At 57.7% G+C, this 19,945-nt stretch overlaps 1 protein-coding gene across 1 annotated transcript in view; it reads left to right on the top strand.

The window, feature by feature from the left end:
• The window catches only part of apbb3 (amyloid beta (A4) precursor protein-binding, family B, member 3), a 177,111-nt gene that overhangs the window by 62,392 nt on the left and 94,774 nt on the right, over window positions 1-19,945 (top strand). Inside the window, exons 4-5 of the mRNA XM_072512744.1 lie at window positions 10,895-10,952; window positions 13,460-13,606. Coding sequence (XP_072368845.1) covers window positions 10,895-10,952; window positions 13,460-13,606 — 205 coding nt within the window. The remainder of the gene's footprint in view (window positions 1-10,894; window positions 10,953-13,459; window positions 13,607-19,945) is intronic.

The raw sequence follows: 19,945 nt of genomic DNA, 5'->3' as shown, positions 1-19,945 counted from the left end.
TCCCCCTCTCAGCACTCTCCCCTCAGCACTCTCCCCTCAGCCCTCTCCCCTCAGCACTCTCCCCTCAGCCCTCTCCCCTCAGCACTCTCCCCCTCTCAGCACTCTCCCCTCAGCACTCTCCCCTCAGCCCTCTCCCCTCAGCACTCTCCCCTCAGCCCTCCCCTCAGCACTCTCCCCCTCTCAGCACTCTCCCCTCAGCACTCTCCCCTCAGCACTCTCCCCTCAGCCCTCTCCCCTCAGCACTCTCCCCTCAGCACTCTCCCCTCAGCCCTCTCCCCCTCTCAGCACTCTCCCCTCAGCACTCTCCCCCTCTCAGCCCTCTCCCCTCAGCCCTCTCCCCTCAGCACTCTCCCCTCAGCCCTCTCCCCTCAGCACTCTCCCCTCCGCCCTGTCCCCTCCGCCCTCCCCCTCAACCCTCTCCCCTCAGCACTCTCCCCTCAGCCCTCTCCCCTCAGCACTCTCCCCTCAGCCCTCCCCCTCAGCCCTCTCCCCTCAGCCCTCTGCCCTCAGCCCTCTCCCCTCAACCCTCCCCCTCAGCCCACCCCCTCAGCCCTCTCCCCTCAGCCCTCCCCCTCAGCCCTCTGCCCTCAGCCCTCTCCCCTCAGCCCTCTCCCCTCAGCCCTCTCCCCTCAGCACTCTCCCCTCCGCCCTGTCCCCTCCGCCCTCCCCCTCAACCCTCTCCCCTCAGCACTCTCCCCTCAGCCCTCTCCCCTCAGCACTCTCCCCTCAGCCCTCCCCCTCAGCCCTCTCCCCTCAGCCCTCTGCCCTCAGCCCTCTCCCCTCAACCCTCCCCCTCAGCCCACCCCCTCAGCCCTCTCCCCTCAGCCCTCTCCCCTCAGCACTCTCCCCTCAGCCCTCCCCTCAGCACTCTCCCCCTCTCAGCACTCTCCCCTCAGCACTCTCCCCCTCTCAGCCCTCTCCCCTCAGCCCTCTCCCCTCAGCACTCTCCCCTCAGCCCTCTCCCCTCAGCACTCTCCCCTCCGCCCTGTCCCCTCCGCCCTCCCCCTCAACCCTCTCCCCTCAGCACTCTCCCCTCAGCCCTCTCCCCTCAGCACTCTCCCCTCAGCCCTCCCCCTCAGCCCTCTCCCCTCAGCACTCTCCCCTCAGCACTCTCCCCTCCGCCCTGTCCCCTCCGCCCTCCCCCTCAACCCTCTCCCCTCAGCACTCTCCCCTCAGCCCTCTGCCCTCAGCCCTCTCCCCTCAACCCTCCCCCTCAGCCCACCCCCTCAGCCCTCTCCCCTCAGCCCTCCCCCTCAGCCCTCTGCCCTCAGCCCTCTCCCCTCAGCCCTCTCCCCTCAGCCCTCTCCCCTCAGCCCTCCCCCTCAGCCCTCTCCCCTCAGCCCTCTCCCCTCAGCACTCTCCCCTCAGCCCTCTCCCCTCAGCCCTGTCCCCTCAGCCCTGTCCCCTCAGCCCTGTCCCCTCAACCCTCTCCCCTCAGCACTCTCCCCTCAGCCCTCTCCCCTCAGCCCTCTCCCCTCAGCCCTCTCCCCTCAGCCCTCTCCCCTCAGCCCTCTCCCCTCAGCACTCTCCCCTCAGCCCTCTCCCCTCAGCACTCTCCCCTCAGCCCTCTCCCCTCAGCACTCTCCCCTCAGCACTCTCCCCTCAGCCCTCTCCCCTCAGCCCTCTCCCCTCAGCCCTTTCCCCTCAGCACTCTCTCCTCAGCCCTCTCCCCTCAGCCCTCTCCCCTCAGCACTCTCTCCTCAGCCCTCTCCCCTCAGCCCTCTGCCCTCAACCGTCCCCCTCAGCACCCTCCCCTCAGCCCTCTCCCCTCAGCCCTCTCCCCCCAGCACTCTCCCCTCAGCACCCTCCCCTCAGCCCTCTCCCCTCAGCACTCTCCCCTCAGCCCTCCCCCTCAGCACTCTCCCCTCAGCCCTCTCCCCACAGCCCTCTCCCCTCAGCACTCTCCCCCCAGCACTCTCCCCTCAGCACCCTCCCCTCAGCCCTCTCCCCTCAGCACTCTCCCCTCAGCACTCTCCCCTCAGCACCCTCCCCTCAGCCCTCTCCCCTCAGCCCTCTCCCCACAGCCCTCTCCCCTCAGCACTCTCCCCCAGCACTCTCCCCTCAGCACCCTCCCCTCAGCCCTCTCCCCTCAGCACTCTCCCCTCAGCACTCTCCCCTCAGCACCCTCCCCTCAGCACTCTCCCCTCAGCACTCTCCCCTCAGCCCTCCCCCTCAGCACTCTCCCCACAGCCCTCTCCCCTCAGCACTCTCCCCTCAGCACTCTCCCCTCAGCACCCTCCCCTCAGCCCTCTCCCCTCAGCACTCTCCCCACAGCCCTCTCCCCTCAGCACTCTCCCCCCAGCACTCTCCCCTCAGCCCTCTCCCCACAGCCCTCTCCCCTCAGCCCTCTCCCCCCAGCACTCTCCCCTCAGCACCGTCCCCTCAGCCCTCTCCCCTCAGCACCCTCCCCTCAGCACTCTCCCCTCAGCACTCTCCCCCAGCACTCTCCCCTCAGCACCCTCCCCTCAGCACTCTCCCCTCAACACTCTCCCCTCAGCACTCTCCCCTCAGCACTCTCCCCTCAGCCCTCTTCCCTCAGCCCTCCCCCTCAGCCCTCCCCCTCAGCCCTCCCCGTCCACCCTCTCCCCTCAGCACTCTCCCCTCAGCACTCTCCCCTCAGCCCTCCCCCTCAGCACTCTCCCCTCAGCACTCTCCCCTCAGCCCTCTTCCCTCAGCCCTCTCCCCTCAGCACTCTCCCCTCAGCCCTCTCCCCTCAGCACTCCCCCTCAGCACCGTCCCCTCAGCACTCTCCCCTCAGCACCGTCCCCTCAGCACTCTCCCCTCAGCACTCTCCCCTCCACCCTCTCCCCTCCGCCCTCTCCCCTCAGCCCTCCCCCTCAGCCCTCTCCCCTCAGCCCTCTCCCCTCAGCCCTCTCCCCTCAGCACTCTCCCCTCAGCCCTCTCCCCTCAGCACTCTCCCCTCAGCACTCTCCCCTCAGCACTCTCCCCTCAGCACTCTCCCCTCAGCACTCTCCCCCCAGCACTCTCCCCTCAGCACTCTCCCCCCCCGCATCTCCCCTCAGCACTCTCCCCCCAGCACTCTCCCCTCAGCACTCTCCCCCAGCACTCTCCCCTCAGCCCTCCCCATCCACCCTCTCCCCTCAGCCCTCCCCCTCAGCCCCCTCCCCTCAGCCCTCTCCCCTCAGCCCCCTCCCCTCAGCCCTCTCCCCTCAGCCCCCTCCCCTCAGCCCTCTCCCCTCAGCACTCCCCCCTCAGCACTCCCCCCTCACCTCGTGCCGCGACCCACACCCGCCTCCAGCTGCCTAGCCATGATGGTGTATTGTGTGTCGCCAGGCCCCGCGGTGCCCGACCCGGAGCACCCGGCAGACACCGCCCCCTGGCCTGGGCGGCCAGCCCACAGGGACTCTAGCAGCGATGGGGAGGCAGCTCCAACAACAGCCCTCCGGCCCAGTCCAGCGATGACACGAAGACCCAGGACACCAGCACCCAGGGGACAGACGGACATGAAAGAACACAACACAACACCACCATGGAGGGGACGGACATACAGGACATGGCCACCCAGGAGACCCCCGACCGCAGGTCCGATGAAGACACCGAGATTGCATCACAGCTGTCCCCCTGCAGCCTCCGGCATCGCAGACACTCTCACCTCAGTTGGCCATTTTAGTGGTGAGGCTTCTGGGACACTAACTGGTGCGCACCACACAGCCGCTCCGGTACAGCAGATGGAGGTAGGGGCAGCCGAGGGGCCAGACAGTCGGAGGGCAGCCCAGCCCCGGCAAACACTTGCCGCCCAGACGGGTCCCGAGTTCCTGGAGTTCCCCCGCCCACCCATAGACCCGATGCAGTCAGGGACCCAGGGGCGTGATAGCGTGACGGCCGGTTTCCAGCACCTGCAGACGCAAGTGCAGGAGTGCATCCCCGTCCAGGAGCAGGAAATGGTGCCGGTCATGAGTGCCACACAGGCCAACACCGCACGGGTGGCGTCCGCGGTGGAGACAATGGTGCCGACAGTGTCGGGCATGGGACTGAGTTTGCAGGGCCTGGGGCTATCTGTGCACGCATCCCCCGCGGCCCAGGACAGGGCTGCCGTCTCACAGGCCGCCATGAGCCAGGGCCAGCTGAACATCACAGAGACACTCAACAACCTGACCCGGTCTCAGCAGTCCATGGCCCAGTCCCAGCAGGCCATGGTCCAGTCCCAGCAGGCCATGGCCCAGTCCCAGCAGGCCATGGCCCAGTCCCAGCAGGCCATGGCCCAGTCCCAGCAGGCCCAGGCCCAGTCCCAGCAGGCCATGGCCCAGTCCCAGCAGGCCCCGGCCCAGTCCCAGCAGGCCCCAGCCCAGTCCCAGCAGGCCATGGCCCAGTCCCAGCAGTCCATGGCCCAGTCCCAGCAGGCCATCGCTGAGAGCATCAGTGCCATTGCCCGGGTGCTGGACGACGTTGTACAGAGCCAGACAGGGATGGCGAACTCCCTGAGCTCCATGGCTGCGAATGTCCAGACCCTGGTCGATGCCAGTGCGGGCCTCCAGTACTGGCAGCGCCAAGTGATGGTGGTGCCCCGGGTGCTGGATCCGCCCGCACCCCCATCCCATGGAGAGCCCCGGGGGCCACCGGGCACCCCGAGGGAGGAGGAGGTACTTGAGCGCGTTCCGGCTCCCCCTGCAGGGGGGTGCCGGAACCCCGCGCCACCTCTCCCCCCCCACCGACCCTGATGCATCTAGTGGGCAGCGGGCAGAACAGTGTGGCATCACGCCATCCCAATTGCCCGAGGTGCAGCCTGGCCCATCCAGGCCGGGCCGCCCCAGGAAACGGCCGCCAAAGGGGACCCCAGTCACAGGGCAGGAATCACAGGAGTCCAGTTCTGCTGTACCGTCGGGGGGGAACACCGAGACGTAGTCATCGGGCCCGTAAGGCCAGAAAAGTAAACACTGCTGAGTAAGTTGGCAAGGGTGCAGGGCACAGAATAGTTAAATGGTCTAGGGCACATGTGCAGGACGTCTGTTTTTAAACACATTCCACACGTATGTGAGCTGCCCCGTACTCTGTCCGATGGGGGTGGGGCGGGGACTGTGTGCCAGTGTGTGTGACGGGCGCTGCGATAGAAGTTGAGCTCCGGGTGCGTGTGACGTGCAGCCCTGCGCCATGCCCCCCCTCCCCCGCGGTTCTCCCATGCCAACCTACCCCCAGCCAGCCATACGCCAGGGCCATGGGATGCAGTGTCTGGGCCGCGTGCAGGGTCCACCCAGGTGGAGGGTGTGGATGTGGCCATGAGTCAGACATTGTCGAACGATGTATGGTCGGTGGTGGGGGGGGTGAGGGTGGTCGGTGGTGGGGGAGGTGAGGGTGGTCGGTGGTGGGGGAGGAGAGGGTGGTCGGTGGTGGGGGGGGTGAGGGTGGTCGGTGGTGGGGGAGGAGAGGGTGGTCGGTGGTGGGGGAGGTGAGGGTGGTCGGTGGTGGGGAGGTGAGGGTGGGGGAGGTGAGGGTGGGGGAGGTGAGGGTGGTCGGTGGTGGGGGAGGTGAGGGTGGTCGGTGGTGAGGGGGGTGAGGGTGGTCGGTGGTGGGGGGGGTGAGGGTGGTCGGTGGTGGGGAGGTGAGGGTGGTCGGTGGTAGGGGGGGTGAGGGTGGTCGGTGGTGGGGGAGGTGTGGGTGGTCGGTGGTGGGGGAGGTGTGGGTGGTCGGTGGTGGGGGAGGAGAGGGTGGTCGGTGGTGGGGGAGGTGAGGGTGGTCGGTGGTGGGGGAGGTGGTGGTGGGGGAGGTGGTGGGGGGGGTGAGGGTGGTCGGTGGTGGGGAGGAGAGGGTGGTCGGTGGTGGGGGAGGTGAGGGTGGTCGGTGGTGGGGGAGGAGAGGGTGGTCGGTGGTGGGGGAGGTGAGGGTGATGTGGTGGTGGGGAGGAGAGGGTGGTCGGTGGTGGGGAGGAGAGGGTGGTCGGTGGTGGGGGGGTGAGGGTGGTCGGTGGTGGGGGAGGTGGTAGTGGGGGAGGTGAGGGTGGGGGAGGTGAGCGTGGTCGATGGTGGGGGAGGGGAGGGTGGTGTGGGTGGTGGGGGAGGTGAGCGTGGTCGATGGTGGGGAGGTGAGGGTGGGTCGGTGGTGGGGGAGGTGAGCGTGGTCGATGGTGGGGGAGGGGAGGGTGGTCGGTGGTGGGGGGGTGAGGGTGGTCGGTGGTGGGGGAGGTGAGGGTGGTCGGTGGTGGGGGAGATGTGGGTGGTCGGTGGTGGGGAGGTGAGGGTGGGCGGTGGTGGGGGAGGTGGTGGTGGTCGGTGGTGGGGGGGGTGAGGGTGGGCGGTGGTGGGGGAGGTGGTGGTGGTCGGTGGTGGGGGAGGTGAGGGTGGTCGGTGGTGGGGGAGGGGAGGGTGGTCGGTGGTGGGGGAGGTGAGGGTGGTCGGTGGTGGGGAGGTGAGGGTGGTCGGTGGTGGGGGAGGTGAGGGTGGGGGGTGAGGGTGGGTCGGTGGTGGGGAGGTGAGGGTGGGTCGGTGGTGGGGAGGTGAGGGTGGTCGGTGGTGGGGAGGTGAGGGTGGTCGGTGGTGGGGGAGGTGAGGGTGGGTCGGTGGTGGGGGAGGTGAGGGTGGGTCGGTGGTGGGGGAGGGGAGGGTGGTCGGTGGTGGGGGGGGTGAGGGTGGTCGGTGGTCGGGGAGGTGCCGAACTCTGCTGTCTGTGCCCAAGCCCATCACTACTGACCCCCACCGTGGTCGCCAAAACATTCAGCTACCAGCGACACCCGTGCCTGCTGGCCCAGCCGGCGGCGCTGGGCAGCCTCCTGTTGCCGTCCATCCCCCATGTCCCGTGCGTCTGCTTCCCCCTCGCCATCCCCCTCATCTGGAGGAGTTCCCCTCATCCTGACCGTCCTCCAGCACATCGCCCCTCTGCTGGGCTATGGTGTGCAGGACACAGCAGACCACGACGATGCGGCCGACCCTCTCCGACGGGCACTGGAGGGCCCTCCAGAGCGATCCAAGCGCACCTCGAGCAGCCCAAAGCACCTCTCGACCACACGCCTGGTCGCTGCATGGGCATTATTGTAGCGGTGCTCCGCGCCGGTCTGTGGCCTCTGTATAGGCGTCATCAGCCACGACCGCAACGGGTAACCCCTGTCACCCAGCAACCAGCCCCGCAGGCGGGGGGCAGTATCCCTCGAACATGGTGGGGATGAACGTTTGGGACAGTATAAAGGAGTCATCCAGACTGCCCGGGTACCTGGCGCAGAGGTGCGGGATCGTCATCCTGTGGCCACAGACCACCTGCACGTTCATTGAATATGGACCCTTCCTGTTCAGGCACATGACCCTGTCCTCCGAGGTGGGCCGCATGGCGATGTGCACTCGATCGCCCAATGCACCATGGGTATCCGGGCAACAGTGGCGAACCGCGCTGCGCGGGCATCCTGGTGGACACGGTCCGCAGGGAACTGTATGTACCGGTCCGCGATGTCGTACAGGGCGTCGGTGACGGGTCGGATGCACCTGTGCACCGATGGCTGGGAGATGCCGGGCAGCTTCCCACTCGGCGACTGGAACGACCCCATCGCGAAGACGTTGAGGGCGACCGTCACCTTGACGGCCACCGGGATGGCATGTCCACGTGGTGCCAGGTGTGCCATCAGGTGGCAAATGTGGGCCACGGTCTCCCGGCTCATCCGGAGTCTTGCACTGCACGCCGTGTCCGGGAGGTCCTCGAAGGACATGCGGGGCCGGTGCACACGTTGTCGCATCGGACGCCTCCATGGCCGTGGCACACCTCCTCCTCCTCGGTATCCCCGTGCTGTGGCTCCCGCACGGCGTGATGCTCCTCCTGCCCCTCTCAGGCGTGTGGCCCTGCGGCCTGGGCGGCTTGCACGTGCCCCACTGCAGCCCGCTGCTCTACAACAGGCTCCGCCACCTCCCAGTCACGCCTGGGCTCCACCTCCCACTGGGCCTCATGCAGGGCTGCCGCCCCCGCCACGGCGGCCAACAACGCTGGAAGATGGCTAAACATTGTACTATCTGTAGGGGGTGGGAGTAGACAGGGTTTCAGCATTGGTATACCCCCCTCCACAACCAGGTGCCATGGGCTACATGGCCGGCCTGATTGCCAGCACGCGCCCCGCCCCTGTCCCCTCGGTGCCCTGGCACCTGTCGGCCGTCCCCCCTGCCAGGGCCACCGTCTGTGGCACTGCCCTCACTGGGGGGCTGCCGTGTGTGCCGCCCTGGACCTACCCGCTGGTGGGTGCCGCCAGTTTGGCGGGGGGGGGTAGGGAGTCTGGCACACGTCAGGACAGCGGGGTCGCCTGCGCCGCAAAGCGAACGGGTTGGGTGGACGGCCGCGTGTCCGCTGTCATGGCGCCTGGGCCGTTGGATCTGTCCAACCATGGTGGGCCGTGGCCGCCCGTAGCCTTTGTCGCCCCCACCGCTCCTTCCCCATCCCCACCCCCGGCAGGGGGTGTGTGGGCCCCCACCCACGGATGTGTGGGCCCCCCCCCCACCACACCACCCCCGGCAGCGGATGTGTGGGACCACCCAGCAGCCTCCCCAACACCCAGCAGCCTCCCCCACACCACCCGCAGACACGGCCGTGCCGCTCCCCCTACCGGGCTCCCGGGCTCCAATGCCATCAAACACCCCCCCCCCCCGGGGGCCGCTCCACGCCGTCACCCACCTCCTCCCGCAGCGTCAGCCAGCATGACTTGCTGACGCTGTTCTATACCATGCTCGAACGGCGCCGACCGGCCCGGAGAAGCCCTGCTCCATCGGAGAATCGCCGCTACGGCCGTTTTCGGCGATTCTCCGTGTGGCTGGGCGCCATGCGCGGGCGCCCGTTTTTGCACGCATCGGAGGATGGCGTCCCGGCATCCCAGCATCGGAGAATCGCGCGACGCCGCGGCGATTCTCCGGCCCGGCGGGGGGGGGGGTTGGAGAATTCCGCCCAGCGTACTAAATCTGGAATTGAAAGCGAACGGTGACTGCGGAACTACCATTTCTTGCGGTGAAAACCCGCCTGCTTCACCAAGGAAATTTGCCATCCAAACCTGGTCTGGCCTACACGTGACTCCAGACCCACAGCAACATGGTCAACTCGTACCTGCTCCCTGAAGTGTCCTAGCAAGCCACTCAGTTCAAGGGCAATTAGGGATGGACAACAGATGCTCAGTCACGCTCGCAACCCATCAAAGAATTAAAAGAAATGCCATTAATGCAAACAGTGTGAGCCAAAAGGTTGTGGATTACATAGAAAATAGGAGCAGGAGGAGGCATTTGGCCCCTCAAACCTACCCCACTATTCAATATGATCATCGCAGATCCTCAGTCTCAATGCCATACCCCTGATCTCTCCCCATACCCCTTGATGCCTTTAGTGTCCTGAAAATCTATCTAATTCCTTCCTCACCATATTCAGTGACTTGACCTCTGTGGTAGTACCTGGTATTGCGGTACCTGAGAGGCTGATGACCATTGGTTAGACCCAGGAGTCTACCATTGGCTGTATTACATAGCTCCGCCCTGAAGGCGGGGTATAAGAGATGGTGCCATCCCAGCAGCCTTCACTTTCTGTATTGAAGCTGCTGGGGAAGAGTTCTAGTAGATTAAAGCCTTCAGTTATGAAATCACTTCGTCTTGAGTGTAATTGATTACGCATCAACCTCCACAACCCCGGGTAGAGTATTCCACTGGTTCAACACCCTCTGAGTGAATAACTTTCTTCTTACCTCAGTCTTAAATGACCTACCCCATATGCTAAGGCTGTGACCCCTTGTTCTGGGCCCCCTTCCCCCCCACAAGACCTCTGATGCACTATCAATTACACCGAGATGAGAGTGGAATGTAATCGAGGCTTTATTACACAGAGACGTGTGGCCTCATACAGCAGCTTACGAAATGGCTGCTGTTCGGAGAGCACACACATTTATACTCCGCCTACTGGGCGGAGCCAGCAGGCAGGGATCTACCCCCGTGCCTGTAGTACAGGGGCCTTACCGTAATACCCATATATACAATATAATACAACAGGGGTGACTACCACAACCTCCCAAGTGTTGAAGAGAGTTGAGCAGCTGATTAATGGAGACACGCCCAGTGCCAGAGCAGGGGGAATGCTACACAGTTGGAACTGCCGTCTTTAAGGTCAGACGTTAAACCGATGCCCTGTCTCAGGCGGACATATAAGATCCAGGCCTTTTCTCGAAGGAGAGCAAGAGAGTTCTCCCCAGTATCCGAGACCACCATTTATCCCTCAATCAACAGCACAAAATAAACAGATAATCTGATCATCATCGCTGCCTGTGGGAGATTTTCTTTATTCACTCAAGGGATGTGGTCTTCGCTGACTGGGTCAGCATTTATTGCTCATCCCTAAGCTGCCTTCTTGAATTACTGCAGTCCACGAGGTGCACCCACTGTGCTGATGGGGAGGGAGTTCCAGGATGTTGCCCCAGCGACAGTGAAGGAATGGCCGCTATATTTCCAAGTCAGGGTGGTGAGTGACTTGGAGGGGAATTTCCAGGTGGTGGGGTTACCGCGTATCTGCTACCCTTGCCCATCTAGATGGCAGAGGTTGTGGGTTTGGAAGGTGCTGCCTAAGGAGCCTTGGCAAGTTGCTGAAATGCATCTTGTAGATGGTACACACAGCTTGCTGTGCAGAAATAGTCTGCCACCTTTCCCACATTAAACTAGAGACTACACTTCAAAAACATTTCATTGTCCGTATCTGTAAAGCATTTTGACTCGTCCATTGGTCATGAAAAGCGCTACACAAATACAAGTCTTCCTTTCTTTTAAGAAAAAGTACTTCACGGCACACCCTGAGATTGCGAGAGATGCTATAAGTTCACAAGATATAGGAGCAGAATTAGGCCATTTGTCCCATCGGGTCTGCTCCGCCCTTCTGATATGTTCAATCTTTACTGCTGACTTCTCAATTCAAACGATTCAATCCTCAGCAATATTTTCCTGTTTTGCAGAACTGAGCTCCCGTGGCAAGACAGCAGCCTTCAGCTCAACAGCGACCCAGATTCAAAGGTAGAGCAAGCTTTTGCCTCCTATCAGTGTTCACCATCACCAAACGGATGGCAAGCTATATTGAGGTACCCTCCTCATGAAACTCCGGATTCTGAAGGCTCGTCTTTTGTGTTAAAGGCACCAGCAAACAGTTTGCATAGCAGGAGGCCCTTCTTTGTCATCTGATATATATCAAGCTGGAAGAATGTGACCAGTTTTGGTTCCCTTATCTAAGGAAAGATATACTGGCGTTGGGGCCAGTCCAGAGAAGGTTCACCAGGTTGATCCCGGATATAGTGGGATTTTCTGATGAGGAGAGGTTGAGTAGATTGGGCCTGTCCTCATTGCAGTTTAGACGAATGAGAGGTGGCCTTATTGAGGCATATCGGATTCTCAGGGGGCTTGACAGGGTCGATGCTGAGAGGTTGTTTCCCCATTGGGAAGTGTCTGGGACCAGAGGGCAGAATCTCAGAGCGAGGGAGTCGCCCATTTCAGACAGAAATGAGGAGGAATTTCTTCTCTCAGAGGGTGGTGAATCTGTGGAAGTCTTTACCGCAGAGAGCTGTAGGGGCTGGGCCGTTCAGGATGTTCAAGGCTGAGATAGACAGATTTTTAATGAGTGAAGGAATCGAGGGTTGTGGGGATAAGGCGGGAAAGTGGAGTTGAGGATGATCACATCAGATCAGTTATCATGTCATTGAATGGCAGAGCAGACTCGATGGGCTGAATGGCCTACTTCTGCTCCTCCATCCTATGGTCTTAATCTATTGGCTTCATTCTATCGGTCGCAGTGCACAAGGGGTTAGAGTATAGCTTCGCTGATAGAAAGGAAAATGCTGAGTGCGTTTTATTAGTTACATTTCTAAACAGAAATGAGAGCTTTTATCACAATGGACTGGAACACAAGTGTGTGGAGATTAGGTCACAGTTACAAAGCCCTGGTCATACCTCATCTAGAGTTACTGTGTCCGGTTCTGGTCACCAAATCTCAGCAAAGTGATATTGGCCTTGGAGGGAGTGCAGATTTACCCAGAATGATCCCAGGGCGAAAAGGGTTAAATTATGAGGAGCGGTTTCACAGAATGGCCTTGTATTTGCTTCAACCCAGAGGATTGGGGGCTTGATGATACAACTGAACCGTTTAAGACGATTGAAGAGTTTTATAGGATAGATAAAGACTATTTGCTCTGGTGAGGGGAGGGATGGCAGGGACTTTTTCATACAATGGATCTCTCTGTCAAAGTTGTTGAGACCAGGGGTCAATTGAAAACGCCTAAACTGAATCATAGAATCCGTACAGTGCAGAAGGAGGCCGATCCTCTGGAAGAGCAGCCCACCTAGGCCCATTCCACTGCAACCCCACCTGACCTACACATTTGACAGTAAGGGGCAATTTATCATGGCCAATCTACCTAACCTGCACATCTTTGGACTGTGGGAGGAAACCGGAGCACCCGGAGGAAACCCACGCAGACACGGGGGGAACGTGCAAACTCCGCGCAGACAGTCACCCGAGGCTCGAATTGAACCCTGATCCTTGGTGCTGTGAGGCAGCAGTGCTAACCACTGTGCCACCGTGCCTCCCCAACTGAGACCAATGGATTTTTATTAGGTAAGGGTATTAAGGGATATAGGAAATAGCAGGGGTAGGCCATTCGCAGGCAGGTGCCAGGAGGGTCGCGGAGCCGTCCTGTGCGGCGCTCCCGATCGCGCAAATCTGTGCACAGCAGCCGGCTTTTAATAACACCGGCTGCAAACGGCCTTCAAAATGGCCGCGAACATGCGAAAAAAACTGTGGCCGCGTTGCACATGCACACCTGATCGTCGGTGGCGCAAAACTATGCGCAAGCGCACCGATGATCGGGCACGCACGCGCAGTGCGGCCGCTTCTTTTTTTAAACGATTGCAGCTTTTTCTTTTACAAGTTCGGGTTTTTTTAATTCATTTTATTAATTTATTTTATTAATTAAATTTTTATTTTTTTCATTTATTTTATTGTTTATTTTTTACAAGTTCGGGGGGGGGGGGGTTTATTTGATAAAATTTTACGGTGACAAAAATGCAGAACTTTGGACAGATGGAGACTCCATACTTTCCGACACCGGAAGGCTTCACCTTCACCCAACAGGTTCCATTGGAGGAGCGTGTACGAGGGCCAAAGGGACCCAATACCATTTCCTCCACTTTTGTCAGCAGCAAACAAGGTAAGAGAAAATGGTGGGTCGCGCCGGTTGGCCGGCGTGGGTCGCGCCGGTCGGCCGTCGTGGGTCGCGCAGGTCGGCCGGCGTGGGTCGCGCCGGTCGGCTGTCGTGGGTCGCAAAGGTCGGCCGGGTTGGGTCCTGAACGTTGGCCGGTTGGTAAAAATGAGTCCCCGGAAACAACGTTTGAAGAACACTCTGCTGGAGGGTCCCTTTGCACATCGAGGCAAATAGGTACAGTGCCTGTGCCCTCTTGGCTCACTGATAAAATGCGAGCCCAGTCTTCTGTCTAACTTAACGTTAGTCTCCTCTCTTTTTCTCCCTATGCAGTGCTTCGCAGTGAGGTCTCTGGGTTGGGTGGAGATACCAGAAGAGGATCTGACTCCGGGGAAAAGCAGCATCGCCGTGAACAACTGCATCCAGCAGCTCTCGTACAGTAAATCTGAAGGAAGACAGAGGGGGCTAGCCTGGGGAGAGGTGCGTTTACTCACTAATTCCGCCTCGCTGTGCCACGCCCCACGGTGATTGATCGGCGTAAACTTTCCACAGCCTTTGATACAAATTGTGTTGAACTGGAATGGGCTCGGGCCCCAGGCTCAGAACCGTGAAATATCGAGCTGATACAGCACATGGCCAGTCCACAGCGTATTAGGGACTGGTTTAGCACACTGGGCTAAATCGCTGACTTTTACAGCAGACCAAGCAGGCCAGTAGCACGGTTCAATTCCCGTACCAGCCTCCCCGAACAGGCGCCGGAATGTGGCGACTAGGGGCTTTTCACAGTAACTTCATTGAAGCCTACTTGTGACAATAAGCGATTTTCATTTCATTGTCCCTTACTGGGTGAGGTAGTGCAGTGCTGAATAAATCCAGAAACTCGGGATAATAATCCAAAGAATGTGCTTACAAATCCCACTGTGGAAGGTTCAGGATTTGAATTCAGAATGCTGAAAATTAAAAGCTGTCGAATTGTTGTCTCTTTCAGCTGGCTGTTAACCTGAACCCGGGCCAGTGGATATAATATGAAACACTAATGCGTTTCTTGATAATGGGTTTATTGACCGACTGGAGCATTAAAAAAGTCAGCTTTCTGGCTATCAGTTGTGTCCCAGCACTCTCTCTTTAAAAAAACCCATAAAATAAACAAATTTACCGATAAACAAATTAATAGCCCCTTAAAGGGACACCGCAACCAAAGACAAAACTTTAAAGGTTACTTGTCTCATTAAGTTGAAATATTTTTTTCCGGGGCTGATGCTACACGCCAGCCCCTGCATTGCTCGCCAATCATGAAAGGCCTTGAGCAAACTCTGGACACCGCATGTTCACTCTGCAGTGACACCTGGGTATGACCATGGCTGCGGCATAGGGGCAGAGAGACGAGTCTAATGACCCCCTCAAACGCCCGCTGCCTGGACCTGTTAATGACCACCTTGGCCAAGACCCATGAGGAGATCGTCCGATCTGCCCGCACCCATCCGCCCCCACCTCACCCCCACCTCACCGGCTGGCTGAATACCTAATTAAATAATGCCCTTCACCTGTGTATCTTTAAAAAAAAAATTCAGAGTGCCCAATAATTTTTTCTAATTAAGGGGCAATTTAGCATTTGGCCAATCCACCTCCCCAGCACATCTTTGGGTTGTGGGGGTGGAACCCACGCAGACACGCGGAAAATGTGCAAACGCCACACGGACAGTGACCCAGGGCCGGGATTCGAACCCGGGTCCTCAGCGCCGTAGGCAGCAGTGCTAACCACTGCGCCACCGTGCTGCCCTCACCTGTGTATCTTAACAATATAATGAACGATAATTAACAAACCGTTAACACAGGGCCTGCTCACTATTAACTACCCTATGAGATGGCCTAACAAGTCATTCAGTTGTATGAAAAACTGCTACAGAAGGTCCACCAACACCACCTTCTCAGGGCAACCAGGGATGGACAACAAATGCCAACCCTGCCAACGATGCCCACATCCCATTCAATTGTTTTAGAACAATTGTCTGGTCATTGTACAGAGTTTGATGCAAATTTCTTGTAAGAAAAGAGGAAAATGCTGGAAACCCTCAGTGCCTTTGGAGAGGGGGAGACTGAATGTTTCTGTTGCTGATTCACTGGATTCATCATTGTGAAGTGCCAGGGTGGCACTGCCGAGGGCCAGGGCCCGAGGGGGGGGGGGACATGGCCATGAAAGGAGGGTGGTGAGGGGGTATGGAAGGTGGGGAGGTACAGGGCAATTACCTCTGGGAGGTTTGGGGAGTGACGGGTGGGGGTCCTGGAAGGGGGGGGGGGGCTGTAAAGGGGTGTGGGGGGGGTCTGAAGAAGGGGGCCTCCATGGACCACATAGCAAAGTGTCCTCGCTTGGGGGGGGAGGTAGTGCCCATTTGTGCAGGGGGGGAGGTGACATTGCCCATGGGTGGGGGTGTAGGGAACCCACAAGCTCAGTTAGCGATCAGGGCACCCTTTCAAAATGGCGGCCCAGTCTCTGCATTCAGCTCCCCAGTAATAAAAAAAATCCTTTTTTTTTAGAAAACATTTTATTGGGGCATTTATAATTTCAACATTCTAAACAACAGAGCGGTCCGACACACGCAAAAACCCCACAGTAACATACCCAACTTCGCCCCGCCCTAACTACCCATATATTAGATTCCCTGCCCTTATTCTTCACTGCCATGCCTGCCCTTTCCCCCCTGTTCTGCTGTCAATTTTCCTCAAAGAAGACTATTGAACCCCTTAAGGCCAACTTAACCTTCTCTAGCCTGAGAAACCCTGCCATGCCACTGACCCACAAAATAAATTCTAAGTGTGGTCTAAACTGGTGAGAAACTCTCCAGGGCCCAGGAAAGTGATGAAATGTCATCTGACAGCGGCGGGGATCTTTGGACTGTGGGAGGAAACCGGAGCACCCGGAGGAAACCCACGCAGACACAGGGGGGATGTGCAGATTCCGCACAGACAGTGACCCAAGCCGGAATCGAACCTGGGACCATGGAGCTGTGAAGCAATTGTGCTATCCACAATGCTACTGTGCTGCCCTTAAGAACAAATAAATCTACACTATATCATTTTACTATAATCCATGTACCTATCCAATAGCTGCTTGAAGGTCCCTAATGTTTCCGACTCAACTACTTCCACAGGCAGTGCATTCCATGCCCCCACTACTCTCTGGGTAAAGAACCAGATGTGCAGGTTAGGTGGGGTTATGGGGATAGGGCGGGGGAATGGGCCTGGATAGGGTGCTCCTTCAGAGGGTCAGTGCAGACTCGATGGGCCGAATGGTGTCTTCTGCACTTTAGGGATTCAATGGTTCTGTGAAACTAATGGGGCTAAAGGCGATAGGTCCCCTGGATCAGATGGATTGCATCCTCGGATATTAAAGGAATAGCGGATACACTGGTAGTAATGGATGCAGTGGCATGGTGGTATTATCACTGGGCAAATAATCCAGACAACCCAAGATAATACTCCGGGGACGTGGGTTCGAATCCCACCATGGCAGATGGTGAAATTGAATTCAATAAAAATATGGGATTAAAAGTCTAATGATGACTATGAAACCATTGTTGCTTGTCATAAAAAACCCATCTGGTTCACTAATGTCCTTTAGGGAAGGAAATCTGCCACCCTTACCTGATCTGGCCTACATGTGACTCCAGACCCAAAGAAATGTGGTTGACACTCCTCTCAGATTTGGCTATAAATGCTTGTCCTACATCTTACAGTCTTATACTTGAGATCTGTAATTATATACACAATGCTTGGAGATTTCTGGCTCTTAAATTTCAAAGGAACAAGAGAGTTGCGTAACTGGTTGGGTAAATGAGGTGTCGGACTGGGTCGTCGATTTGGGGATAGAGGGTGTTGGATTATGTACAGTGGGATGCTGGGATGCTAGAGTGGGATATTGTGCTGGGGACAGTGGGATATCGTGTTGGGAACAGTGAGATGTCGCGATGCGGACAGTGGGATATCGTGTTGGGAACAGTGGGATGTCACGATGCGGACAGTGGGATATCGTGTTGGGAACAGTGGGATATCGTGTTGGGGACAGTGAGGTATTGTGTTTGGGACAGAGGGATATCGTGTTGGGGACAGTGGTATATTGTGTTGGGACAGTGGGATATCGTGTTGGGGACAGTGGGATATCGTGTTGGGGACAGTGGGATTTTGTATTGGCGACAGTGGGATATCGTATTGGGGACAGTGGGATATCGTGTTGGGAACAGTGGGATATCGTGTTGGGAACAGTGGGATATCGTGTTGGGGACAGTGAGGTATTGTGTTGAGGACAGTGGGATATCGAGTTGGGGACAGTGGGATATTGTGTTTGGGACAGAGGGATATTGTGTTGGGGACAGTGGTATATTGTGTTGGGACAGTGGGATATCGTGTTGGGGACAGTGGGATATCGTGTTGGGGACAGTGGGATTTTGTATTGGCGACAGTGGGATATCGTATTGGCGACAGTGGGATATCGTATTGGGGACAGTGGGATATCGTGTTGGGAACAGTGGGATATCGTGTTGGGAACAGTGGGAAGGCGTGTTGGGGACAGTGGGATATCGTGTTGATAACAGTGGGATATCGTGTTGGGAACAGTGGGATGCTGTGTTGGGGACAGTGGGTTATCGTGTTGGGACCAGTGGGATATCGTGTTGGGAACAGTGGGAATTTGTTTTGGGGACAGTGGGATATCGTGTTGGGAACAGTGGGCTATCGTGTTGGGAACAGTGGGCTATCGTGTCGGGGACAGTGGGATATCGTGTTGGGAACAGTGGAATATCGTGTTGGGGACAGTGGGATATCGTGTTTGGGACAGTGGGATATCGTATTGGGGACAGTGGGATACTGTGTTGGGACAGTGGGATATCGTGTTGGGGACAGTGGGATATCGTGTTGGGAACAGTGGGATATTGTGTTGGGAACAGTGGGATATCGTGTTGGGGACAGTGGGATGCTGTGTTGGGGACAGTGTGTTATCGTGTTGGGAACAGTGGGATATTGTGTTGGGAACAGTGGGAATTTGTTTTGGGGACAGTGGGATATCTTGTTGGGAACAGTGGGATATCGTGTTGGGAACAGTGGGATATCGTGTTTGGGACAGTGGGATATCGTATTGGGGACAGTGGGATACTGTGTTGGGACAGTGGGATATCGTGTTGGGGACAGTGGGATATCGTGTTGGGAACAGTGGGATATTGTGTTGGGAACAGTGGGATATCGTGTTGGGGACAGTGGGATGCTGTGTTGGGGACAGTGGGTTATCGTGTTGGGAACAGTGGGATATTGTGTTGGGAACAGTGGGAATTTGTTTTGGGGACAGTGGGATATCTTGTTGGGAACAGTGGGATATCGTGTTGGGAACAGTGGGATATCGTGTCGGGGACAGTGGGATATTGTGTTGGGGACAGTGGGATATCGTGTTGGGAACAGTGGGATATCGTGTTGGAAACAGTGGTATATCGTGTTGGGAACATTGGGATATTATTTTGGGAACAGTGGGATATCATGTTGGGGACAGTGGGATATCGTGTCGGGGACAGTGGGATATTGTGTTGGGAACAGTGGGCTGTCGTGTTGGGGACAGTGGGATATCATGTTGGAAACAGTGGGATTTCGTGTTGGGGCAGTGGGATATCGTGTTGGGAACAGCGGGATATTGTGTTGGGAACAGTGGGATATTGTGTTGGGCACAGTGGGTTTTTGTGTTGGTAACAGTGGGATATCATGTTGTGAACAGTGGGATATCGTGTTGGGAACAGTGGGATATTGTGTTGGGAACAGTGGGAGATTGTGTTGGGAACAGTGGGATATCGTGTTGGGGACAGTGGGATATCGTGTTGGGACTGTGGGATATTGTGTTGGGGACAGTGGGATAATGTGTTGTGGACTGTGGGATATCATGTTGGGAACAGTGGGATATCATGTTGGAAACAGTGGGATATCGTGTTGGGGACAGTGGGATATTATGTTGTGAACAGTGGGATATTGTGTTGGTAACAGTGGGATATCGTGTTGGGAACAGTGGGATATTATGTTGTGAACAGTGGGATATTGTGTTGGGAACAGTGGGATATCGTGTTGGGAACAGTGGGATATCGTGTTGGGGACAGTGGGATGCCGTGTTGGGAACAGTGGGATATCGTATTGGGGACAGTGGGATATTGTGTTGGGAACAGTGGGATATCGTGTTGGGAACAGTGGGATATTGTGTTGGGGACAGTGGGATATCGTGTTGGGGACAGTGGGATATTGTGTTGTGAACAGTGGAATATCGTTTTAGGAACAGTGGGATATCATGTTGGGAACAGTGGGGTTTTGTTTTGGGGACAGTGGGATATCGTGTTGGGGACAGTGGGATATCGTGTTGGGAACAGTGGGATTTTGTTTCGGGAACAGTGAGATTTCGTGTTGGGGACAGTGGGATATCATGTTGGGAACAGTGGGATTTTGTTTTGGGGGCAGTGGGATATCGTGCTGGGAACAGTGGGATATCGTGTTGGGAACAGTGGGATATCATGTTGGGAACAGTGGGATATCGTTTTGGGGACAGTGGGATATCGTGTTGGGAACAGTGGGATATCGTGTTGTGAACAGCGGGATATCATGTTGGGAACAGTGGGAAATCGTGTTGGGAACAGTGGGATATCGTGTTGGGGACAGTGGGATATCGTGTTGGGGACAGTGGGATATCATGTTGGGGACAGTGGGATATCGTTTTGGGAACAGTGGGATTTTGTTTTGGGGACAGTGGGATATTGTGTTGGGGACAGTGGGATATCGTGCAGGGAACAGTGGGATATCATG

This window comes from Scyliorhinus torazame, chromosome 7, assembly GCF_047496885.1.
Source record: "Scyliorhinus torazame isolate Kashiwa2021f chromosome 7, sScyTor2.1, whole genome shotgun sequence".
Lineage (NCBI taxonomy): Eukaryota > Metazoa > Chordata > Chondrichthyes > Carcharhiniformes > Scyliorhinidae > Scyliorhinus > Scyliorhinus torazame.
This window is presented reverse-complemented; position numbering and strand designations above follow the sequence as displayed.